At 40.8% G+C, this 26,163-nt stretch overlaps 2 protein-coding genes across 2 annotated transcripts in view; one reads left to right on the top strand and one right to left on the bottom strand.

Moving 5' to 3' along the window:
• The window catches only part of GFM1 (G elongation factor mitochondrial 1), a 38,815-nt gene extending 21,830 nt beyond the window's left edge, over positions 1-16,985 (top strand). Inside the window, exons 14-18 of the mRNA XM_037126354.2 lie at positions 9,557-9,719; positions 11,310-11,454; positions 15,524-15,684; positions 16,419-16,472; positions 16,629-16,985. Coding sequence (XP_036982249.2) covers positions 9,557-9,719; positions 11,310-11,454; positions 15,524-15,684; positions 16,419-16,472; positions 16,629-16,760 — 655 coding nt within the window. The 3' untranslated portion in view covers positions 16,761-16,985. The remainder of the gene's footprint in view (positions 1-9,556; positions 9,720-11,309; positions 11,455-15,523; positions 15,685-16,418; positions 16,473-16,628) is intronic.
• Positions 24-6,066, bottom strand: LXN (latexin). Its single transcript, XM_037126352.2, has 6 exons — positions 5,523-6,066; positions 4,263-4,325; positions 3,006-3,183; positions 2,770-2,906; positions 595-657; positions 24-340 (listed from the first exon to the last, which is right to left on the bottom strand). Exons 1-6 carry the CDS (start codon positions 5,649-5,651, stop codon positions 242-244), a joined length of 669 nt encoding a protein of 222 aa, XP_036982247.1. The 5' UTR covers positions 5,652-6,066; the 3' UTR covers positions 24-241.
• Positions 16,986-26,163: the final 9,178 nt, after the last annotated feature.

The following is a 26,163-nucleotide window of genomic DNA, read 5'->3' as shown; positions in this document are numbered from 1 at the left end:
ATGCTGCACAATGGAACATACTATGAGGCTGTAATTGAAGCTTTTTATTATGGGATATGCACAGCACTATTACTGTTAATAAGATACTTTTACATCATGAAACTCTTTATTATGGAAGCTGTACAGTTCTGTGCCGTAATGAAGACATTTATACAGACTGACACTGGGATTTGCCCGGTCCCTGACGCTAGATGTCAGTGAAGAGTGACGAACACCTCAGTAGTAAGCACGGGGTCTTCGCTCATTCCAGCTGTGCTTCCTTTGGCAGACGGCTGTTATGTTTTACTTTAGTGCCATACTGTGGATGCCAGAGAACTTGCATTTGCCAAGGAATAATCTCCTGCAAGTAAAGGAAACTAATGCTATGATAAAATTGAGAAAACAGAGTTGGATTTACATTTTGTTAGAAACAAAATAGCCCTCATAAAGAATATCACAACATAAATTCATTTGTTACAAGTATAATATACCTGGTGCCTATTTGAATTTACATGAATTCTGATTTAGAGTCAGAATTAATAAGGCATAGTAGCTATGAAACAAGTATTGATTTTCAAAGTGGCATCACATGAAGGTTAAGTGATGATACTTTACCTGAGATGCAATATCATGAAGGAGAATGGTGTAGTCTAACTCAATGAAGTCGTCGTTTCTTTGCTGTAATAAATAAAAACCTGGTGTGTAAAACAATATCATTGGCAAAAATAGTACTTGAATTTTAAAAATCAGCTTTCATTAGATGATTATAATACTTCCACTTAAGTAAAAGTAAAAATTGAATGTCATAATTGATTTGGCCCGACGGAAAAACTTTCTCTTATAAATAAGTTTTTTTTCAAACTACAACTTAAAATTGTGATGTTTCTCATTTGTGACTCTACAAATCATTTCCCTTCCTGTTTTTAGTTTTTGAGTTGTGGTAACTGCTTATGAGTAGTCCAGTCTGCAGCTGGCCATTTAAACTTCCTTGACGTGTGCAGTGTGCAGAAAAACACCACTGAAGGGATAAACTACTGAAATGAGTGTTTATATTAACGGAAACCAATTTTATGATAGAAATTCTCTTTAAAAAACCAAAAATGGTAAAATACAGTGAATGTAGTTACCTGATTTGATAATTAAATCTTTGATCTGTGCTGCTTATTGCTTTGTGCATTAAAGTATTTATAGGGTCAGCTACACAGAAATGCTGCGACCACGTGGTTTAAAACCACGGTCACCAGACACAGGGCTCTTCAAGGCTGGCAGTCAATGTCCTGAAATAAGCCCCAGACTTCATGGGGCAGCACAGGCTCTGTGGCTCCTTGGGTTGACAGTGATTATAAATGTAACCCAGGGCCAGATAAAATATACTAGTGTCTCCTTATGGTATCTTGGAGTAACCCTTTCTTTGACTATGTCAGCGAAGAATGTCATTTAAAAGATAAGGTAAAAATCAGTAGCAAGCTTTCTTACATGTTGGGTCTTACTCGGTAAAGATATGTAGTAATACAGGGTCTGGCAGAAGTAACGCCTGCGTGTCGTTGGTAGGGTAATAATATGGGAGTAATAATTTACAGTTTTAATTTGAACATTTCCTTTAAAATGTCGCATGGTGTGCTCGAGTGTGATACTGTCATGTTACAGAATTACATGCTAATGATTTTGTAACAAAAGGGCGTTATTTGTGCTGGACCTTGAAGCAGTGGTTAAATCCTTCTGCTGAGACTTTTATTAGTGCTTTAAAACTACTGTTTGGTGAAGGGTTAGAGAAGTTTTCTTTCCTAAAACTACTAGCCCTATCTTTTTGCGTATCTTGCTATAAACACACAGTGTGAAAAGCCACGAGTGTGGTTCCATAGTCTCTGCAACCCAGACCAGCCAGTGTCTCAGTTACTGGAGGCCCTGGTGCACATGTAGGGATGATGTCATTAGGATCGATGTCTGCAAAAGTGCATTAGAAAAAGGGACTGTTTCTTAAAATGTCACTGTAATGTTTGCGTTAGGTGTTCGACACCACGCTCTGAGTATTGTAACTGGGTGCCCTGCCTTCCAGTGCCCGTGTGTATCTAGTAACTTGTTGCAAAAGCCTTTGGAGTAAAGGTGTTCCAGGTGCTCTCTTGCAGTCACCCACAAGCTGCAACAAGTCATTGGAAAGTCTGTCTTTTATGGAGCTAAAACTGCTGTGGCCTCTTTGCACACTGTCTTCCTTCTTTTTCATTGGATACTACGAGCTGATATAGTTTCTTTAAGGTCTAAAAAGAAGCAGTTTATAATGGTCATATCAGACTTAAGGAGAGCAAGAGGGTAAGGTGTAAGGTTATAAAGTACAACTCAATGGGTTATGGAGAAAATTCATATACAGAAGCTTCATAAAGCCTGAGATGCTAATATTTCTTTCCTGGCCGACCTCGGGGTGGGGGGAACGGCAGCCATGTTTCTGAGTAACTGTGGCACTACGATTTCAGTAGAGGAGGAAAGCAGAGGCAGTTTCAATATTGCATGACTATAGTAATTTGAACACTAAACTTAGGCCGCCAAAGGAAGTAATCTGTATTAAGCTGAGCACAAAAACTGACTGCCAAATTATTTATAATTTAAGACTTTGCTCCTCTTGAAACTGCACCTTTACTTTCTCTGGCCTTGATTGGAATCAGCTTCTTCAAAATCCCAGGTATACTATTTTAAATACAAAATTACTAATGGGGGCACTATTTATCTAATAATGATTCATAATACTTCCAATAAATATTAACCCTATTAAGAGCATATTTTATAGGCATTACTTACCACTTGCTTGACGGTTTGAATTTTCACCATTTTATACCATGTGTTTTCAGTAGAATTCTGCCATACTATATAACCACAGGCAACCCAGGCTAAATGTCGAACCGGCTTCATTTCTGGAGATATGTTTCCAAAACTGTCTGGTGAGGGAAATGTGGTAAATGGAATTACTTTAAATACACAGAGTTAACCTTTTACAAAATCTAAATTGTATGTTTTCCCATGCCTCATTTATATACCTGGAATGTTTTGTGCTTCCATTGGTTCCTTCATGGATTTGAGTTTTTGATAAAATGTGTTATCTTCTTCATCTGGGTTCTTTCCAATTTCCCCTTCAAACGTGAAGTTGACTTCGGGTGCAGTATCTTGTCCCACTGGCGGGTAAAGTACTTCAGCTGTGCAGTTCACTGTCACTTGCTGTTTGAGACATTTTGCAAAAGATCTTTATGTGTAGGCAACCATCCATTTCTAACTACTGCTCTTTGAGAGACAATATTTAAAGCACTGGCCCCTCCCTAATGGTCTTCTTTCAGACTGGCCTTCAGTGTGCCTACTCCAGAGGTAATCTAATCGGGGGTGGCCTGGTCATTTTCTGAGATGTATCTAAAATAGACAACGCATTTTATAACTTGTTCGGTCTCATCTTTTAAATTCATCTTAAAACTTGGAATATATATTTCAGTATTAATGGGGTATCCATTTTCAAGGCCAGATTTTAGTCTCCCTTTATATACCAACTCCAGACTCTGCTTACTTTTTAATTCTTTCTATTACTCTTACTCTACTCCAGAAATTACAGACATTTTTTTCAAATTGAGACACAACTATCTGTATCTAGATGTAAAATTTAAAGATTGTAACATCGGTTCTGCTTCATAAAGACGATTGTCTAGCAGCTCAGATGCCTTTTAATGCATCTTGTGTTAGCCTGTATCTCTTCCGAATTATGCTTAACAAAAGGGCAAGCTGTTTTTAATTTCAAGATGGTCACAGTATATATTGCAGCTCCTTCCTTTTGAGTTTGTCCCATTAATAACATGACAAGTATATGACAGTTTCCCTCCCCCATTACTGAACATTCTTATCTGAACGTGGTGATATCAGTTGGCCACTCTATGGCTCATAAATTTTTTAAAAACACTTGATTGCTTTAAATAAAAGAAATCAAAGGCAGAATGAGAAAAAGGCAGACAAAGTGATGATGATTGGACACTAATTTATTTCACTTGTTAATAGAGTTCAGACTGCCCTATGAGTATGGCATTTGAACCAAAATCTATAGAGTCTGTCTTTTTCCAAGAGCAACAGAAATATTTCATGTATCTCAGAATACCCCAAAGGAGTAAAAGCTGACTCTTGAATGGCCATTATCTGTTCAAGGCAGAGTTTCATGGCAACTTAGAAAAATACAAATTAACCCTAAGATTTTATCAGCAAAGGTAATCTGGAATATTTAGAGTCAAATTTTATTTAATAATAAAGGATATTTCACTTACTTTTTGGATAATTTCTTCCACAGAAAACTTAAGGCGATACTTATGTCCTCGTCCTGGAATATCCTAAAATTGAAGAAATGTGATGAGTTACTATGACAGTAACTCAGTTCTCTGCATTGTTAGAAGAATCCATTCCCTTTTCGTTGGGGGAGGGGGTGGCTGACTGGCGGGGGTAGATAAAGCCTCAGACCTTAAAAGCATCTGACCCTGTATGTGACCTCTAGCCTCACAGGACCTCCACTGGGCTTATTTTGGATGAGAACAGGGTGGGACGAAAGCACATGTAAACAAAGGGGCTTCAGTTCACTTTCAGTGAGAGGACTTCAGCCTCTGGGTCTGTGATCTTAATTCTCTATATAAGAAATTTTTAAACAGCTTTTAATTCTAAAGATGACAAATGGGCTACATCATTGAAAAAATTTTTCATAGAGCCCTGTTTACCCTCCAAATAGTGTTCATTGAAGATGAGTTCCATTCTGAGACAGATTACTGCAAAATGATTAGCATAGTAAGTAGTTTTTACTTGTATATTAGTAGACCTGAAAATTGATACTTTAACAGATTTTATAACAGTAAGAAACATTTAGGTATTTCACTGTTGAATCAAGATACGATGGAGCATTTACACCTAATTACCTGATTTGGTTCAGTTACCCTCTATTCCCTGTGAGCTCTTAAAGACTGTTTGCAGTTAAACTGTCAGATACGTAATGAACAATCTCAAACCCATTAGATTTTAGTAAAATGGAAACAGGCTTAGTAATTGCTGAGGTCTTAAGCATTTAATGTAAGCCCCAAACCACATAATTCAGGGCGGTCTGCGTGCGGCAGTGTTTGGGCTTCATTGCCACTGATACCGGCTCTCAGATTCTCCTGCTCTTTGTTGCCCCTTGTTGGTCAAAGGGTCTGAGCAGCATTGGTCTTAAAATGAAGAACCGTTAGCTAGACAGGAACTCTGGTTGATCCAGATTGTGGAGTATTTGATGAGGAATGTCATAGCAGTCTTAAGATTCTTTTGAATGGTTACTACAGGTTTCACTCAGAGAGAGGGGAAAATGCTGCCTCCCGTGGGAAACATTTTCCCATTTCCCTGTATTAGTGCCCATAAAAAACTATCCTGTCTGTGCTGTCCCTGGATTTGCGTTGTCGTCTTCCCCGGAAACATCAACCCTTCTAGATCTGACAAGGGTGCAGCCGCCGGACGGGCAGCTGCTGCAGACCCTCGGGAGTGGAGAGCCGGCGCCCCACTGCTGGACTCACCTCCATGCTGGCTTGTTGGACTGTCTGCACCAGAAACACCTTGTGGGGGGTCCCCTGCTGGTAGTTAATGCAGTTCTCCACCACCGAGGCCGCCCTGGAGGCAGGGTAGTGGGTCGGTGGGATTTCCATTCTTGGTGAGCACAGCTCGGGTCTGCTCCAGCCTAGCTGGACGCCACGAGTGCGCGTCCGGCCCGCAGTCGCCGCCTGTGGCCGAGGTTGCTGTGCTGGGTGGGGTGTGGGCGGGACCCCGGCTCCTTCCCCGCCTCTCCCTCCTTCCTACCCTCCTTCCTTCCGCTTCAGGAAGCTGCCCCTGGGCGCTGGCTGAGGCGGTCCCCTGCCGTGCTCCGTGCACTTTTACTCTCAGGTTCCCTCCTGGCTGGAGACCCCCAGATCAGGCTGGGTGGGATGGAGATGTGGGCCGGGTTAGCTAGCACTTCTTCCTTTTGTAGCCCTTACAGAAGTGCGGGAGGGGCTTTTTGGCTTTTGCCTTACTGGAACGTCTCCTCTGGAGCCTCCAGTTTCCTCTCCCTGGCAGGCAGTCTAGTTGCTTCCCGTGCAGAGTGAAGCACAGCTAGCTTCCTTGTACACCACCCACAGTATCACGCACAGGTCAAAGTGCAGAGGAGGTCCCGGCAGTGACTAGATTCCCTTCCTTCTTAACCCCTCCCATTGTGAGAGTCCAGGAACAGGGTTGCTGTCCCCCACTTTTTGTGGGGGGCTGGACCAGTTCTGCCCAAATCAGGGTGTGAGAGACTGCAAACCGTAACATTGATTTGGAGGATTATGTGATTTGATTCAGGAGAAATTTTAAAAATGTGCTTGCACAATCTCCCTTCACTTAGAATGATGAGATTTTTATACACAAATTGCTCCGTCACTTTGAAAATTTAACTGTAAGGATTAAACACACTTGAAAACTGAACTTATATGGAGCCAGTACAGTGAAGTCGAAAAAGCAGGGATTTTTAAAGCCACTTACTTTGTTTAAGCCCAAACTCTTAGTAGGCAGTGCATTTTCCGTTTAGATTTCTTAATTACCTTCTTGGGTCACCTTTGAAGGAGATCCTCCTTAGGCCGTTCAGATTTTCTCCAGGTCTGGAAACTAAGGTTTCTTCTCTTCTCATCAGATGTACTGTCAGAACTTCACTTTAGCTTGTTGGCTTGGAAATAGAGATTCTTTCCCCTTTTTCTCAGAATGGGTTTTTGAAGATTTTTTTTTCTAGGCATATGTCATAGTGATACTTTAAAAACCTTTAAAATGTATAATAGTAAGAAGTAAGGCATTTTCCTGTGCTTTCTAGTTCTATTAGCCGACAACTCTGAAGTAACTAGAGAGTGAGGGGGTTAGTTTCTCCTCCAGGTTTTTTCTAAAAAATGGAAAATTGAACCTTGTTTTTCTTTTGAGGAGAAGAGGTGTGAGTTATTTGGCCAAAGCACTGAGGGTGTGTGTGTGTGTGTGTGTGTGTGTGAATGGTTTGGATTGTGTGCTCCTTTGACAGTATCCAGGAAAGAGTGGCTGTCACATTCTGATGACACCAAAAGAGCTTTGTGCTGATAATGAATTGTAGTTTCACAAATAGCTGGTTAACACCTGTGTCCTTATCAGAGTGGTTAGAAGCACAGCGTGCGTGCTTCCTAGAAAAGGTCACCCTTTGGAAGCTGGGGGAAGTTGCTGTCTCTGTAGTGCAAAGCTAATAGTATAGGTTAGGAATTAACAGCATTTATTAAAAGTACACATACCAGTATAGGTTCTTTTGAAAATATAAATACATTAAAATTTACCTGCCTATTTAAATGTTAAACTACATTAAGAGAATCTTGTTCCTATATTTGAGTCCTTGAAATCTTACTAAAGCTTCATGAATGGTTAGTCAAGAGATCATTATCCTCAAATAATGTATGGGTTATCTTGAAAGTAACAAAATTATTACTGGCCTCTGAGAGCAGATAAATTATAATTTTATGTAACTATAAACATAGAACTAAGAAGAAACGTATGGCTTGCAACTTTGGTATAGCTATAAAGTCAAAATGAATCTACAACATAGAGATCGTAAAACCAACACAATTCTAATTAAGATTAATTTTAATGTGAGCAGTGATGTTTTGCAAAAATGAAATGGCCTTTCACAGCATTTCAGTGATCTCACCACAGGGGCATGGATGCTCTTAGTTTGAGCACGCCTGTATTCTTCACATCTTCTCTGTTTAAACTATTGTACAACTATTTGTGTAGCACCCTGTAACAGCTTTGGAAGGGAATGCTTCATTCGTAGTTTAAATCCGGTTATATTCTTATTAACTCTTTAGAAAAACGTTTGATTATGAGCATTGATTTCAGTGGGAATCCTGGCTGCCACGTGACCACTGTTACTGTGTTTGGCAAGTTACCTTCTCTAACCCTCAGGTTTCTCAACTGGGCAGTAGTGGTAAAAATAGTACCTATTCATCAGCTTGTGGTCCAGAACAAGGACTACGATCCACAAAAAGTTCTGGGTACAAGTCTGGCACAGAAGTGTTTTGTTATTTGGCGTCCACTTCGTTATAAACTCATACCCGGTCCCTGGACCTTCATAGATGACTGCCTGGTCAGCGTGCTGGCCCTCGGAGCAGCCGTGTCCGGCGGAACCTGGAGCAGTAGCAGACATGCTCTGTCTGTGCCATCCTGTGCAGCAGCTGTTCTCCACGTATGGCTGTTAGCCACTTGAAATGGGACCAGTGCATCTGAGGAACTGCACTGTAAATTTTATTTAACTTCAGTTAACTTAAATGTAAATATCAGTGCTTACTAATTACCATATAGACAGCACAGATCTCTAGAGTATGGAATATAGATGTTATGTTTTTGTCAAATTGAAGACGATTTAAGATGTCTCAGAAGCTCATGCGCACTTGATAGTATGTCGGTGAACCCCAGTTTGGAATCCCTTCACTAATTCTGTGGTGACTTGGCAGTTGTTTCTCTGCTGCTTTCCTTCTCTTTGTTCCACTGACTGTTTCATCCCTCCCAGGAAAATGAACCTTTCAGCATTTTCTTCCCAGCCCATCCTGAAACTCTTGACTACTGGAAGGTTACTTAAAGGGTTTCATCAGGCACATTCTCACTTAGGCTCTTTATGAAACAGCCTAAATGGCAAAATGATAATGACTGAACATGTCATTCAAATAGACACATGTACAGACACAGTTCGGTGTTTACTTCAAATCACTAATGGCAACATAAATAGAACAGATGAAGCATTTTACGTACATATTAAGCATATGTAAAATAGGCTACTATTTCTTCGAAAAAACATTTAATGAGTAACTGCTGTTTGCAAGACATTTCTTCCTTTAAAATGAAACTTCCTCAAGACCATAATGTAGAAGAGACCAGCTCCTTTCAAAGTTGTCTGTGAATAACTGCAGATAAATGGACACGAATGAGTGTGCGTCCCCACATCCATGTCCAGGGTGGTTTGGGAGAAGTAGACATCAGTTTTGGTAGGAGATGCTACTCAGGTCTCTTCCTGAAACTCCCTTTTTTGTATTGCATCAGTCTATAATGCCCAAGTCGTAAAATCACATAGCAACCATCTGAATAAAATAACTGCAAATCTCTCATTTTCAAATAACTGTCCTCGGTTGTAGAGATTTAAAGAGAGAGCACTCTCCCAGGAAAGGGAGGCATTCCGGAAAAAAATGAGTAAGCTCTTTGGAATGTAGGCTACTGGAAGGAGAATCTTAGACTGTCTCAGTTTTCTTATTAATAATTACTTCTACTTTTCTACTTGGGAAATAAATTCAAACTTGGCGGGATGAGGGCATGGATTATTTTGGTGGTGTGCCCCTCCCTCAGCTCCTAGTATGAACAGAAAGGAGAGAATTTCTTTTAAAATAAATTCTGCAATAAAATTTGATAGCAAGGCTATCATATTCAAAGAAAACATAAAAATGATGAAATGTGGTTTTCCATTTAAATCAGTAGGAGTGATCTCATTTTGGTAATTACATAATGCTATGTTGATTTTTTTTTTCTCCTAAATTACTTCCAGGTTTGAGTTTACGCATAAAAAACAGTCGGGTGGTGCAGGCCAGTTTGGAAAAGTGATGGGTGTCCTGGAGCCTCTGGATGCAGAGAACTACACTAAGTTGGAGTTTTCAGATGAAACATTCGGGTCAAATGTGCCAAAGCAATTTGTGCCTGCCGTAGAAAAGGTAAAACATGTATATTTATTGCATTTTACAAAATCAAAAAGTTTTGGTATTAAATCATGTTTCCATCGCATTGTCTTCCATGGCTCATTTAATTACAGTGCTGCTTCTTTATGTAATTGTTAAGCTTTCCATCCAGTTATGAATCCTCAATTCGGTAACTTCAGAACTGTAAATATATGGTATGACACTGAAAGGAAGTCATTCAGTTTCTTAATCATGGTTATTTCTCCTGGTAAGTTGATAAAAGTTAATATTTCTCTTAATAAATTGAAACTACTTCATTGCTTGTGATCAGCAGTGGAAATTTGTTGTAGTCCTGAGGGTTCATGAAGGTTTTAGGTGGCTGCAGTAGTAGAATGATCGTTAATTCAGAATCCCCGCAGCTGGGTGCTGCCCTCAAGTCTGCTCCCGGTTTCTGTGCGCTGCGGTCACTCCCAGTGCTCAGAGCCAGCTCGTTGTCTGTGAAGCGAGAGCGAAGGACTCAGACCGGAGCGCCTCACAAAACCGAGGGTCACAGAAGACGACTTTGCTTTGGGAGCTGTGACGTGCTTTGCACATGGAAGTGGTTAGTGTATTGTTTGCTTTCTAGGTCACCGGCTTTAAGACTGCTGTAAACTTTTAATAGCTGTTTTTACAGGTTGAAAAACCTATTCATTTTTTTAACCTTTTAACTTATAAATCTTTATTAACAGGTAGTAATTTTGATTTCATTAGTGATAGAATTTTTTGTGATTGGTGTATTTTATTAATTATACTTTCTCTCAAGACAATATTTTGTCAATATCTTCTGTTCTCTGAGATTAATGTAGCTGAGTAGGGCATAGGTATTTTTCAGCAGATAGCATTTGCGGTTTCGAAATATCAGAACTACACTGTGCTGTGTGTGTAGTCATGTGGCTGTTATGCCAAGAAAAATTAACTTGAATTATAGGAGCTCTATAAATATATGTTAATGACCGAATAAAAAAGAGCTGCAAACTTACCAAATTGTACTCTTTAAAGACTAAGTGAAAAGTACAATTTGGTATACCTCAGTGGAGCTGCTTTTTAAAAGAAGAATTGCATTTGGAAAAACGACCTCTTCATTTTAGTTTTCTGACACTACAGCTATCGGGCCATGATCTGTGGGTGGGGAGTACAGTGGCGGGTGCATAGTAGGAGCTCAAGACACAGCCGTTGAATAAACGCCCGTCCTGCTGGGGGTTTTCTTTTCAGGAGTTCTTTATATTTGCCTTTAACATTGCCTGTAGATGGCCCTGTAAAATTAAGGTCACACTGTCTCCCTCCTGGGTGGAAAGTGTCATGTAATTCCCGAAGGTGAGGTTTTGAGAAGGTGATTGTTACCACTCTCAGCATCGCTTTCAGACCAGCTCACACCTTTAACCAGTATGCTTTTCGAGGGGATTACTCATCTGGATGACACAGTAATTAAATAGTAGGCTGTTCAACTTTTAAAACCTTTTTTGAGGAGTAAAATATAGCAAAAACAAAAATGTTTAACTTCTGAATACTGAAATGTTTGGGGGTCCTGGGAAATGCATCTACAAGTCAAAGCTACTCACTCCAGGAGGGGTGTCCGTTCATCAACAGGGGTTTCTGGATGCCTGTGAGAAGGGCCCTCTGTCTGGTCACAAACTCTCTGGGCTCCGGTTTGTCCTGCAAGATGGAGCGCATCACATGGTGGATTCCAATGAAATCTCTTTCATCCGCGCAGGAGAAGGTGCCCTTAAACAAGGTATGCTGGGTCCTCCCGCTTGCTGCAGACCCGTGCTCTTTCGGTCCTCCCTTCCAGAGCACTGGGCGGCGCACCGGGGCACGAGGCTGGTCCTGGGCCAGCGTTCGTAGACTCCAAGTGGGGATAGAGGGTGCTGTTCTCTTTCTTCTAAAATTAAACGCCTACCCTGTTCTCCTAAATTATTTGTTAATTTTTGTATATTTAAAATCATAAATAAACCAAGTTTTTAATAGAAAAGATAGAAATGCCCAGAATTCTAAGAAATATTTTAAATATTAACTACAGTCATTGTGGTTTTTGTGATTTGTTCACATGTCAGGAAATCCATAAATAATTTTTTTCATTTAGGACATTGAATGCTTTTAGGCAATTTGAGAATGGCAAAATATTTTGAAAGAATTTAGTAAACTATATTCACAGTGTAGACTTCTTGCTGAACTGCTAAAATTGTCAGCCTTTCTCACACAGAATAATATGTATATTAAAAATAGAAACAGAAAAACAGGGCTCGTGAAACAGAGCCCTGAGCAACTGCACACATGTCTGATGCGTTGCTTTCAGGAGAGGAGGCAAATGACAGTGCAGCACTTCGACATCAGGGTCACGTGACAAAAGAACTTCAGAGTCGTGTCCTGAGGCCAGAAAGCTCATCCCCTCTGTCACCTTTTCCATGTCTGTTCTGTGGCCATTTGTATCTAGTGACGTCTGTGAGCATCTTCAGGAAAGTTACGTCATGATTCACCAAACATTTCAGAAGTGTTTTCAACCTTTCATTTCAAAATGGACAGTAGAAAACTAGGTTAATGGACACATTTTCTAAGCATTCTGTAAATCACAATTTTATTGATTCTGCATGACTTTTGGACTTTCTGTTGTTTTTGGTCCGTTTGCATCTGTGATCAGGTGGGTCAGTGGTTGGAAAAGGCTGTTCATAGCCAGTTTGCTAATTCGTTATTATACTGAAACTAATGGGAGACATTAGTAATTTCTGCTTTTGTTTCCTGGCTGTGAAAGGGAGAGAAAATCCTCTATTTTCTTTATGCCAGCGGTGTATTAAAAATGCATTCGAGCCCTGGCCAGGTGGCTCAGTTGGTTGCAGCATGTCCCGTACACCGAAAGGATGCAGGCTCGTTCCCCCGTTGGGCTGCATGCCGGAGGTGGCCAGTCCATGTTTCTCTCCCTGATGTTTCTCTCTCTCCCTTCGATCTTTAAAAACCAATAAACATATTTAAAAGTGCAGTTGAAATACATGATCTAGAACTCCTGAGACAATCTAAAGACTATATTAATAGGAAAAGGGGGAAATAAAGTCACGAAGGCAACAAGACTTTATCAGCCGTGACTGAGATTACAACACCTGCCCCTTTCCCTCTGAGTTTGCCACTGTCAAACCGACACCCAGGTGGTAATCACTGTGTTCTTTTCAGCTTGATGGAATGTAATTGACAAAACTGTAAGATATTTAAAGTTTGCAATGTGATGGATTGGTAAATGTATACATAGTGATACTTTTTAAAAGTACAGTTAAAACAAATTAGAAATCACCAGTAGTTCAATGCTAGTTCTCAAGTGGAAATTGGTGGCTTTCCTGCAGGTTGAGGTTACAGGTTACATATAGCAAGAAAATTGGTACGGTTATCAGTTAATGAAGAGCCTCATTTTTTTCATTGTTCTTATATGAAATGTAAATAAATATAGATGTATATGCTTATAATATACACTTATGCATCCATGAGAAAGGTCTGTGTATCTATGAATATTAACTACACAGTTCAGTATGTACCATTTAATTTTTAATTATGTAAGTCTGTAAATATTATTAAGTATGACTAATTGCCTGTTGGGTGTGCAAAGGAGAAACAGTAAATGAGAATTGAATTGAGACGTTTGGGGGATGTTTTTGGTCAGATAAACGAGTGCGAATAAGCAGGGTGCTAGCATGAAAAATGAATTATTTTGTTATTTCTTCATCTAATTCTTATTTTTCTGTGAACAAAAAAACAGAACTATGAAGGGTAAAGAAAGCTTTTGCCAGGCTCAGTAAGAAAATCACCCTTAAGCACACATTTCCATTGAATGTCATAGGAGAATTTTAGAGTAAAAATATTGATAAATGAGCTTAGTGTTAAAATAGCTTATACTTATCATCTGATACCAAAATTGGAAGAAAAACAGTTTATGATCCTGTGTATTTTTCTTTTTTGCTTCTTTAATCCTGCCCTGAGGATATGTTTATTGATTTTAGAGAGAGGGGCGGGAAGGAGAGAGGGGGTTAGAGGGAAACAGCCTCTGTTGCCTCTAGTATGTGCCCCCAGCAGGGATGGGCCCTCAGCCTTCTTGGTAAACGGGACGATGCTTTGACCGACTGGGCCACATGGCCAGGACCTGTTTTTCATTCAAAAAAATGAAAACTGAAACTTTTTTCAGTCACTATTTAAACTCTGACCTTAGATTAGTCAGCGATGTAACTGCAATGTGAAATTGAATATTGTGGGCATGGTTCACCTTGTGGATGTGACCTTGCCCTCATTTCCTATGACCAAATTTTAGAAAGAGCACTGTGCTTGGTGTCCCAGAAACATTGAACTTGTAGCCGCTCTGTAAGAGAAACAGAGGCCAGCCAGAGTCATGGTGAGCTCATTTAACTCAACAGGCCTGCCTTCCTCATCCCCTGGCCAGTTACGGCCGGGCTTTGAGTTTAAACCCAGGCTCCACTGCTTGCTTCCCGCATGGAAATGGCAAGTCGTTGGGACCTTTTTGTTTTGAAAGATTTTATTCTTATTTTTAGAGAAAAAGGAAGGGAGGGAGGAAGAGAGCAGGAGAAACATCAATGTGTTGTTGGCCTCTCATGCGCACCCTACTGGGGGGACCCAGGCACGTGCCCTACACTGGAAATTGAACAGGCAGCCCCTTGATTCACAGGCCTGATGCCTTTTTTAAAAAAGATTTATTTATTTATTTATTTATTTATTTATTTATTTATTTATTTATTGAGAGGAGAAGGGAGGGAGAAAGAGGGGGAGGGAAATGTCGATGTGAGAGAAACATCGATTGTTTGCTTCTTACATGCCTCAACCAAGCAACTAAACCTGCAACCCACGCTTGTGCCCTGACTAGGAATCAAATCAGCGACTTTCGCTTTTCAGGACAACGCCCAACCAACTGAGCCACACCAGTCTGGGCCAAAGTCTGTAATTTTTTTTAAGATTTTATTTATTTATCTTTAGAGGGGAAGGGAAGAAGAGAAGGGGAGATATATCAATGTACGGTTGCCTCTCGTGTGTCCCCTGCTGGGAACTGGCCTGCAACCCAGGCATGTGCCCTGACTACAAATCGAATCGTGATCCTCTGGTTCACAGGCCCGCTCTCAATCCACTGAGCTACACCAGCCAGGGCCAAAGTCTGTAATTTTTAAGTGAAGAAACTTGAGACATGGACAAATTGTGTTTTCCAAAAGGCATATAACTTATTAGAGGCAGAGTGGAAACTAGGAACTTGGTATTTGTAATTCTCAAGCAGATGTTGACATTGTTCAGCCTAGAAAAGGAAAGACGGATCTCAGACGTGACTTGATTGTTGTCTCCAAGTCTGTGAAGGGTGCCCTCCTCCCAGCTCGTGCCTGTGATGGAGGTTGTTTTTGTACAGTTAAAACTAGTTGTCTGCCAGGGACCAACAAGAAAGAATTTTCAGAGAGAAAGAATAAGTAACTCTCCCCTGCATAATTTAAATGGTAAAGGACTTGACTGCATGTGATTTTAAGACCCCTTTTATATTATCCTCTGTGGCTTAATGATTTTTAAGGATAAAATGACAGTAATGGAAATACAAATACTAAGTTTCATCTTTTTGAAATTTTCATTTAGAAGAGTGACTCTTACTGCTACAGAAAAAGGAGTCCAGATTAGATATTATAACCTCATCATTTGTGTGTGTGCCTTTGGGAGAATACCTTCTGTCTCCCGTTTGTATATCTGGATGGAAAAGTGTTTCAGCTTGCTTAGAGATTAATAAACTAATATATATAGTTTATTAATATACATATATTAATATATATATATTTTTAATCCAGCCCTGGCAAATGCAACATTATGTATTCTCGAACCCATTATGTCTGTGGAAGTTACGGCCCCAAATGAGTTTCAGGGAGCAGTGATTGCAGGCATTAACCGGCGCCACGGGGTGGTCACAGGGCAGGACGGAATCGAGGACTATTTCACACTGTACGCAGAGGTGAGTGCTGCTGGTCCCCGCCAGCCTCACGTTCATTGACCACAGCCAGAGATCAGAGTCAGCTTTTGTTTTGGGTGCTTGTGAAGCAGACTGACACATTTCCCTGGCTATTTGGGTGTTGAACTTGTGGCAATTTCTGTAATTCACTGTAAGGGCAACTCTTAAGTGCAAAAGCTAAAAATAAGATTTATTTTATGTAGGCCTTTTGTGAATATGTCATTTTCTTAGATATTTTGTCATTTTTCTCATTACAGCTTTATTATGTCATCTCTAATTTATTGGGGTAATATTTCACTTTCTCACCTGTACCTTACTTGACTGAAATCTTATGGGAGAGAGTATGTTACCACATTCTGTAAGGCTTCCTGAAGACACTGCTATCAGCAGATTCATTCAGGTGTCCCAGGAAAGCTGTGTTAACATCCCCGCAGAAGAAACTCCTGAACACTGAGCGCGGCGGAGGGGGGCGGGGTGAGCAGAGCAGGCCGTTGGCGAGTCTGCTGTGAGACGGGACGTTTGCTCTCCAGTTGTGACTGTCAAGTGAAGTTATTTTCAAATAGGATTTCTACTTGTAGTAAAACAAAAATATGTTTCTCTTTGGCTTCTAGTTCTTTTAAACCAAGAGTCGTTAGTAGAAACCTCACTCTAAAGGAATTAAATGGCTAAGGCTTCTCTGGTTTTTTCAAACGTTTTTCAGTGAGCAGTGCTAAAATGTCTGCCGTGTTTGTTTCCAGGTCCCGCTAAATGACATGTTTGGTTATTCCACTGAACTGAGGTCATGCACAGAGGTGAGCCGGTGCCTGAGTTTTACTTCCATTTCCTCGAAGTGGTTATACTACAAAAGGATCACATTTGTGAAATCTTGTTTTTGCATGATTTTACTTGATAGTTATACATTTTTCTAAATCTCTGGGTTTTTTTTTTCTTTTTCTTTAAATTGCCAGGGGAAGGGAGAATACACAATGGAGTACTGCAGATACCAGCCGTGTTTGCCGTCCACACAAGAGGACCTCATCAATAAGTATTTGGAAGCTACGGGTCAGCTTCCTGTGAAAAAAGGAAAAGCCAAAAATTGACTGTCCCCATTTACATGGACTGACTTGAACTGAATCTGCAGAGTTTAGATTTTTAATGGCTTCCAGTGGAATGAGTTCAGGCAGAAACAAGAAATTTTGGAAGCCCTGTCTATTTTATTCAGAAGCTCCTCTCTTATCAAAGTCAATTTGGTATATATCTCAACTCCGTTGGCTGCTTTTGTAGTTCACTGAAAAGCCTCAAATAAAATACACTTATTGCTGAAACATATGTAATATTTATTTTAAGGGGAAGAAACTATCAGTTACACTTCTAAGCTTAGAATGTGTGCAACCTTCCTTTCCAATTTTTAAAAATTTTTTAATTTATTTTTAGAGAGGGGAAGGAAGGGAGAAAGAGGGAGAGAAACATCCGTGTGTGGTTGCCTTTCACAAGCCCCCTACTGGGGACCCGGTCTGCAACCCAGGCATGTGCCCTGACTGGGAATCGAACCTGCGACCCTCTGGTTCGCAGGCCTACACTCAATCCACTGAGCTACACTAGCCAGGCTCCTTTAGTGCATAATAGAAATAAAAGAGCTTTTAAATTCCTTTGTTTTGCCTGATTTATAGATTTGGCTTTATAACTTAAGGTTTCTAGAAAAAAGATTTTTTAAAAGTATTGAGCACATGTTTTCAAGGCATTTGCTAGATACTTTAAATGCATTGATCTAATTTGTTTTTTACCCCCTGTGAAAGTAGGTACTATTGTGTCCATTTTGGAATGGAGGGAGTGAAAGCGCAGAGAGGGTAAGTCACTTGTCTGAGACCACGCGGCTTGCTCAGTTTTCAGTTGACAAATTGATTATTCATTGTCTCAAGTGCATTTGCCACATGAATATGTCAGTGGCTACAATACCATCAAGCCTGGAAAGCGCTGCTGCTTTGGCATTTCATTGGCCTCTCGTGCTTTTCAAAGCCACGTGGAGTATTATTCCTGCTGCGGGACCACTTTCCAAGAACCCAGCACAATTCCTCTGGCTATTGCCAGTTAGAACTAAGATGGGTAAGTGTTGATGTTTTTAGCTAAACATTCTGGTTATAGAAACACAGTGTCAGAAAAGCGTTCAATCCAACACCAGCATTTCATAGACAGCACGGCCCAGCTGGTGGGAGCAACTAGAACGGGGTCCCGCAGGGCAGATCGAGGGCCAGAACCCACACTTTCTGCCCACTCATTTGGTTGGTTAGAGTTAGTACAGGACACATAGCAGCCAAAGTCTGGAGCAAGAAAGAAGTTAAAGAGAATACCTCACTGAGGATCTTTTCAATGCTACTGTCGTGGAGGAGAACTAACCGTTGGCTCATTTAGAGAAGGGCAGTGCCGCCTGTGCCGGAGAGCGGTGGCGGCCCCTGCAGAATCGCCCGGACCCCACTGCTGGCTGCACTTTGAAAACTGCCGAGGACCTTGGGAAGAAACACCTGGCCAACCCCAAGGCAGTCTGACTCTCTGGGTCAAGATCAGAAGTGTTCCAAGTGATTAGAATGTACAGGTAAGATTAGAGACCACTGCGGTATTGCTTGCACCTTTGAGACCCGAGATGGATTCTTTTGTGTGGTGGTAGCGTTTGGGCTACTGGTTCTTAGTTTGATAACTTTACCTTGAGAGAGATACAAGCAATAGCCTGTTACTACTTTCTCCTTGCTCATTCTCAGATTGTTCAGTGATAAAATCACTGAAATGTAATCCATTCTGAAGTTTTATTTTAATAGTTTTGAAATCTGAGTGAATCTCAAAATTGATGTCAATAAAATGAGAGGGCCACCAGGAAGTAGTAAATTGTCACTTGAAGGAATACATCTGTTTGTAGATGCCAGCTGTTTGCATTGCTAAAACTACAAATTGTTGAATTAGAGCTCTTACTGCTGCTTGAGTTGTCTTCAAATAAATAATACTAGAATGCATCATTGAAACAGTCCATCATTGAGACTATTGTGAGCACTCACATAAGTGCCGGGCAGCATGTTCAGTGCTGTAGTGTGTGGGAAACCAGGAAAGAGGACAGACCAGCATCTAAGCTGAGAAAAATGGGTGTAATGAACTCACTTCATGAAGCACTGTCATTCAAGGGCACATATGGAAACTTCCAACTGACTTGCAAAAGAACTTCTAACAACTCATAATTCAGGCAGGAAAAGAAATGAAACTATGAGTAGAATCAAATGGAATGTAGACAAAATCCAGGTACCGCTGGGTTTGTCTTAAAGTTCTCAAAGAGGCCAGGAAAGTGATGGGGCGCTAGATACAACTCTCATTGCTGTGGACTGATTTAGGAGAATTTAGACCTAATGAAAAGAGGCTGAGGGAATTTAGAGTTTTTCATATTATGTCAAAACAGATGGGAGTAATTTTTCTCTGCTGTAAGCTAGCAAAGTAAGTATTAGTAAAATCAAATCAGCAATTTTAGAATTTGTGTGTGAAAGATGTTCTAACAGTGATGTTGAGAAATTTTTAGTTGGTTTAACTGTTGTGGGTTTTGTAAATTTATAAATTAGGTAACTATATGTATGTCATCAGTATGTGTAGAATTCCCCTTCATTATCTATTAAACTGAAATAAATCTGTTACAGGGTCACTGTAAGGTCCTGAGCTGATTGAAATATGGTAACGTGTGAGTCTAATCTCACTAATTAAAAATGCCTTCAGTAGGATGAAGTGAGGTTCTGGAAACCAGAAAGCCCTCTCTAGCCCTTTAATGTGTGACACTGCAGAGTGACTGGGGGTCAAAGGATGTTGGATTTGCCATTCCATTGTTCCTGGTACCTTCTCTGGAGACTTTTTGGGGAATCTCAGTTAGAGGAGTTCGTCCTTTCATTTTGGCATATTTTAGTCATTATAGGTTGTTATTTTAGAAAAAGTGTTTTCTCTGCATTATGACACAGGTGGGGAGATTTGATGTTTTCTTTAAATGGTGGTTTCTAGTGCTTGACATTGGGGTTTTAAATAGAAAAATATATAAACTAGATCTAAAAAGCAGCAGTGGCATCCACCTTTTATTTTTGTAAGAATCCACATCTTTAAATGTTTTTTCTTCTGTGTAAAACTTTCCAATTTTCTAGTAGTGCAAACTTAAATGTTATATTTTGGTATATTTTAAGGCTGATACTTCCTAACTGATTACTACCCAAGGAATCTGGCTAAAGGTTTTTACACACAGGTGTGAGCATTCCATTAAATGAAACTCATTTTGAGAGGCAAATGATGGCCACGTTTCCTGGATCACTTCTGCCTGCCCCGGGTAGGTGACGCACCGAATCAGATTATGGCGCGTATTGTGTCGTTTAGTTTTTCCCATAAAATAAAAGACGCATTTTTCATTTTCACCAATAACTATTGGCTTGGATATTTTGAGTATGTGGGCAGTCTCCCACATGATATAACGTAGACTGTTCTCAATTAATGTCTCAATTTGATCACCATCAACTTCAGCTGGTCTACTTGACCATGGGAGCATTGTTCAGCCAGGAATCTCCAACGTGAAGTTTCACAAACCACTTTGGACACATTTGATCAGTCACAACGCCTTCTTCACATAGTGCACAGTTTTTTGTGTGTGTTTCAATTGCACTTTTACCTTTTTTGAAATAATAAAGCATTATATGCCAAAAATGTCACTTATTCCATCTTCAATATTAAAATGGCTACATAAATTTCACCAATTTTGATGGTTTTTTTAAAAATGCACACGGATATGACAAGCTGTCACAATACAGTCTAACAAAATTGTTTTCAATGAAGTTAAAAATAACTAGGCACTACTATGGGGGGACCGGTTTGTCTTGGCCTGGCAGATGTGACTCGGCTCTGTATGGAAAACCTACAGATGCGAAGTGGTGGGCAGGAGCCAGACCTTCAAACCGAGTTTTCCCATGGGAATCAGGCCTAGAAAATACTTAGACTGTTACGGCTTGCTCTTGCTAAAACTCTCTCACCCTGGTCTAAAGCAACAAATGTGTATTGTTTATCCTCAAGGTAACTTCCAAAGGATGTGTGAGCTCCCCCAAGGACAGAGCTAATGAGCTCATTGCCATCCCCCTCTGCATGCTATTTTTATTTCCTTGATTGTACCTAGAATGGAGACAACAATGTTCTGTGTAATAGATAATAAATCTTTCTATGATGTAAGACCCCAGGAAAACAATAAAAGCCTGTCTAGGCAAGGGTTGACTTGTTCCCCTCTTGAGGGAGTGGCCGAGGCACCATAGGCACTCTCCCCTTGAGAGAGTAGTCGTGCCTGTTCCCTTTCTCCACACAGGGTTCTTGTCCCCTGTGTATTGATTTTTGTCGTCAACCACAACAGGTGGACTCTGCTGGACAGGGTCTGCAACATCTGGCGCCCGAACAGGGATGCGACGTGAAGGCCATGAGCCAAGGGTATCAGGTTGTGGTCAACACACCAATGTGGGTGGAATGTGTGCAAAAGCCCAGGTAAGGGTAGATGACCCCAGTGCTTCTCGGAGGGTGTAGGGTGTGTTGCATTTTAGGAAAAGGGTTGTTTTTTCCAAGGCCACTCTCTCTGCAACCACACTTTCTTTAGTAAGCAGAAGCCTTGCTCTCTCTCTCTCTGGCAATTGCTGCACCTTGAGGGCACAGGTCCAGGTCGGCAGTTAAGAGCCACAAGGGCGTTCGCTGCAACAAAGGCACCTGTGACAGGAAAAGTTGGACGTGGGCCAGGACGGAACGCTAGGTTTCCTGCCAACTGCAAGCAAAAGCCCATACAACGAGAGGTACACTGTAAAAAACACAAGCCGATCCCCACATCACAATCCCCAATCAGGTTTTAGGCTTGGGAGAGAGAGCAATGAACTTCCCTTCCAATTAGCTTTTTTACAAGTGTCTCTGCGCATCCTTTCTTTAAAAGCTGCTCTTTGCAGCCCTTTTTTTTTTTTTAATATTTATTTATTTATCTTTAGATGGGAAGGAGAGAGGGAGAGAAACATCAATGTATGGTTGCCTCTAGTGCATCCCCTGCTGGGAACTGGCCTGCAGGGAACTGGCTTGCAACCCAGGCATGTGCCCTGACTGGGAATTGAACTGCGATCCTCTGGTTCACAGACCTGCACTCAATCCACTGAGCTATACCAGCCAGGGCCTTTGCAGCCCTTTTGATTCTGCCTTTTCCCTCTGCCTGCCTGTAAATAAAAAAGCGGATAGTAAATGAGTGTTTCAGTTTTAACCGGACTCCGAAGATTGCTTTGAGAACTCAGAGTTAGTTAACAGGGTTGTTTATGAACGTCTCGGCCTCTTGCTGGGCATCGAAGATAAGAGGAATCTCCTCCCTCCTGCTTGAGATCTCAAGCGTTCCTACGTGAGTAGGGGCCTTGCAGAGGTGTCTGGGGTCAATCCCTGCGACGTGTAAGGGCCTCAGAGGGACTTCCAGTCACAATAATTTAACTCTGGGCTGGGTCAGGGAGCACGATATAAAAGCTGGTCCCCTGGCGCTTCGAGCCCTTCCTCGCAGTCTTAGACACGTGGGAAAAACCTGAAACCCATAAGCAGGATTAGGGTTCCCTGGACACCAAGCAGCCCTCCCCGACTGTTCAGCAACAGTATGTTTTTGACCCACCACACTATACTGCCCAATAGATAATTAGCTAGGGTTCGGAATCTGAAACAGCAGAAATTGAAAGTAAAAATAGTAACTTTTTAACAAGTATAGGCTCTCTAAAGAATAAGAGCAATGTTTTATACTAATTTGGCAGTTTTTTAAAGCTACTAAATACTTCCCTGGTAAGGGACCTCTAGACTTAGTTATTTAGGAAAAGTTGGGCAGAAGTTGAAACAGCACCAGGTGGTGTGAGATGACGACTAGTGTCTCACTCCCTCCTTTAGAGGATTTAATTTGAAAATACTGGTTTGCCTGAATTTTGTTTTTGTTTCTGTTTTTAAAAGTAACACCTCAGTCTCAAAATATTTCAATAAATAGAATGAGCTCTCTAATATTGTTACATCATAAAGATTCTACTCAGAATTTAAATTGATTACTAAAGAAAGAAAAAGATCCCACTTCACTCAGATAGTAAAAAAATGCAGGAATTAAAAAAATGACAAAATGTGTCTTTTAACCTTTCTGAATCCTCTTTCTGAAGACCCAGGGACTGCTTCAGTCCTGGGAACAAGCTATGTGGAGCTTAATATCTTCCCTCCCTCTTCTTCAACCTCCCTAAAAATTTTCAAGGGCACTAGATAATGAGACAGCTCACTTTTGAGCACATTGCAAGAATGCAGTAATCCCAAGGACAAAAAAGTCAATGCATTTGCCAGTAGAGAAAACCTGTTTCTAAAAGTTATGAATGTGTTCATAAATTTGTTCATCTAAAGCATACTGTAAGTGGGATAGGAGGTATAATGTGCTGAAAGAAGATGAAGAATCCTCCTTGTTTATGCCAGAGCCGTGACCCTTTACTGTAAAACTGAAATATAGGTGTACTGTCTCCCTGAGGGAACTACCCCTTCTCCCCGGAAAACAAAGTACCATTTTTAACTCAGTACCTGTAAACACTGATCGTTTCCTTGCGGAAGTACTGGCTATTCTCTCAGAAGAAAACAATTAGTTTTCAGTGAAGTCACAAAAGGCCCCTGGCACATAACCACTTTTGTCTAAAACATGTTTGAGCAGAAGGCCCCTCGTACTCCTCATTTTCCTTGCAAACTCTAAACCGAAGAACTACTAAGTCCTAAAAACAACAAGACAGTTAACTTAATGCTCTAACTCATTGCAGCTTGCAAAACAGCAGAGGGCCTGTCTTTACAAGAAAAAAAAATGGCACTTTTAAAACAGGCTATTTTCTAGCCAACTGCTCCCTACCTATTTGCAAACCAGAAAGCCAAAGGTTAGGAGCTCAAAGGAGCCCTTCCAGGAAGGCAAAAAATTCAGGCCCCAGGGGCTAAACAGAAAAAGTAATGGAAAAACTTAAAAGACTATGTCTTTATCATTCTCAAGCTAAGCAAATTATTAAAGAATGCCCTGACTGCCAAGCCCTTACTAAGACATCTCCATCCACAGGAGTTAACCCTCGAGGACTAAGCTTTCAAATGATTTGGCAAACAGATGTCACTCATTACTCTCCCTTTGGAACATTCAAATACATTCACATTTCTGTTGATACTTACTCTGGTGCCCTACATGCATCTGCTTTAACAGGAGAATCTGCAAAAAATATACAAGCCCATTAGCTTGAAGCCTTCAGTCATTTGGGTCGGCCTCAGCAAATTAAAACTAATAATGGCCCAAGATAGCTTTCCCATTCTACCCAAGCCTTCCTTCAGCATTGGAATATCCAACATAAAACAGGAATACCTTATAATCCAACTGGTCAGGCGATTATTGAATGGGCACATCATACCTTTAAAAATCTTCTTAAAAAACAAAAAAGGGGAAGTCAGGAGTCTACCCCCCAAAATTTGACTATGTTAGCTATGTTTACTTAAAATTTTCTAAACTGATGAATCACTCTGTACTCCATTTGAGAAACATTTTCAGAAGAAAGAACCAAAGTCATCTTATCCTCAAGTTTTATACAGAAATCCGCTGGGAGATAGTACTTGGCAGAGTCCTGAAGATCTCTTAACACGGGGAAGTGGGTGTGCATGTGTTTCCATCCCTATAGGTCCTGTCTGGCTTCCAGCTAAAAGGGTGAAGCTTTAGAACAAAACAGACATCAAGCTCTGCTACCTGGAGATGAAAATCGATCAGCTAGCAGACCAGTTGACACTGGCCAACCAGAAGAAAACAAGCACTGGGTTCTAGTGCCAAAAAATGCAGCTTATGTTACTAAGTATTTACTAGTTTATTTTTCTGTTCTTATTGACACTTTGTGTTTTCCTTTAAAGGAGCAATTTATGCTGTAAGCAAAAAGCAATACAGTAATTACTATCAGTTTTCCATAGCAACTATAATTGGCCTGAATACTCAGGAGAGGATCTATCATACTCTCAATCCCTCTCCGATTCCTCCTTGTACTTTAGATATAAGCTACAAAGACTCAGTCTCTTGGTCTTTGTGCAGAGGACCAAATGCCACTATTGCTTTTCTCCCCAAAAGTCCTTTTGTAGTGGAGAACTGGGGAGCTAACTGGAAAGTACTGGCTAAGTTCGACAAAACAATAGTTTCAGCTCTGCCTGAAATCCCATATACTAATATGTGGTGGGAGGGGCCCAGTACTGGGGCACCTATTACCAGAATTATTTCTCCCAACCACACTAGCCCTTGGCATTAAAACTCATGGAAAATGGGCTTGCCTTTTATTACTAGAATGAATCTGTATATAAGAATTGTGTATGACCCTAAAGGTGTCCAAGGATGTTTTTATCAAATTGACCCTCTAAAAGAAGATTGGGTCACAGTTTGTACTTCTCACCCTTACTTGTTTTTGGCAATTCCAGGAACAACTCAAGTTTTTTTTTTAACGAATCAGCAAAAATTTATTCTTTGCCTGTTCCTTACAGGCTCCATATATGCCAACCGTCTTACTCATCTCAATATTACTCAGTTAAGTTCACTACAGTTTATATAGTTAGAAGACAAACTCAGATGTGGATGCCAGTTGATGTAACCAGAGAATGGGAAGATCCCTGTGGCATAACAGCACTTAACAATGCGCTGGCCTCTTGAAGAGTCTCACGGTTTGTTGGCACTTGGATTACATTTATCGTTTCTGCTATAGTTGTCACGGCTACTGCGACCAGGGCAACCGCTGCCCTCATTGGGTCAGTTCAGACTGCTCATACTGTTGATGTTCCCTTAACCAACTGCACTTTAGAAATTCTTCAACAGGCCCAGATTTATCAAGAAATCCTGACTCAACTTTCTGCAGTTGAATCGGCATTCAACTGGATTGGTGAACGCCAGGATGCGCTAGTCATCTGTCAGCAGCTGACCTATGATCCCGGTTTCTCCAAACTGTGTGTCACCCCACTATGATGGAACTCCAGCCAATATTCCTGGAGTGATGTTCAACATCACCTAAGAGGAGCTTTTCCTACTAATTAAAGGGATGAATCAATAAATTGCAACTGGTGTTACACTAACAGTTGCAGGACATTCAATGCTTAACTAAACAGGAGATTCTTCAAACCCTTAGTGATAATCTTGGCTCACTAAACCCAAAACACTGGTTTGATAGACTCAACCTGAGGCTGTGGGTCACTGGAGCCACTGGTTGTTTACTGATTTTAATGATGTTTTGCATATTACGATGCATTTACAAATTATTTGCCCAGGGTCACAAAAGAGACCAGCAAGTAGCAAGTCTTGTGGGATGTATCACCACAACAGCCTTAACAAAAAAACAAAAAAAAAGGGGGTGAGGGGGAATTGTAGGGGACCAGTTTGTCTTGGCCTGGCAAATGTGACTCAGCTCCGTATGGAAAACCTACAGATGCGAAGTGGTGGGCAGGAGCCAG

This window comes from Artibeus jamaicensis, unplaced genomic scaffold (assembly GCF_021234435.1).
Source record: "Artibeus jamaicensis isolate MK-2021 breed Jamaican fruit bat unplaced genomic scaffold, CSHL_Jam_final scaffold_474, whole genome shotgun sequence".
Classification (NCBI taxonomy): domain Eukaryota; kingdom Metazoa; phylum Chordata; class Mammalia; order Chiroptera; family Phyllostomidae; genus Artibeus; species Artibeus jamaicensis.
The sequence above is the reverse complement of the archived record's forward strand: the minus strand, read 5'-3'. Positions and strand labels throughout refer to the sequence as shown.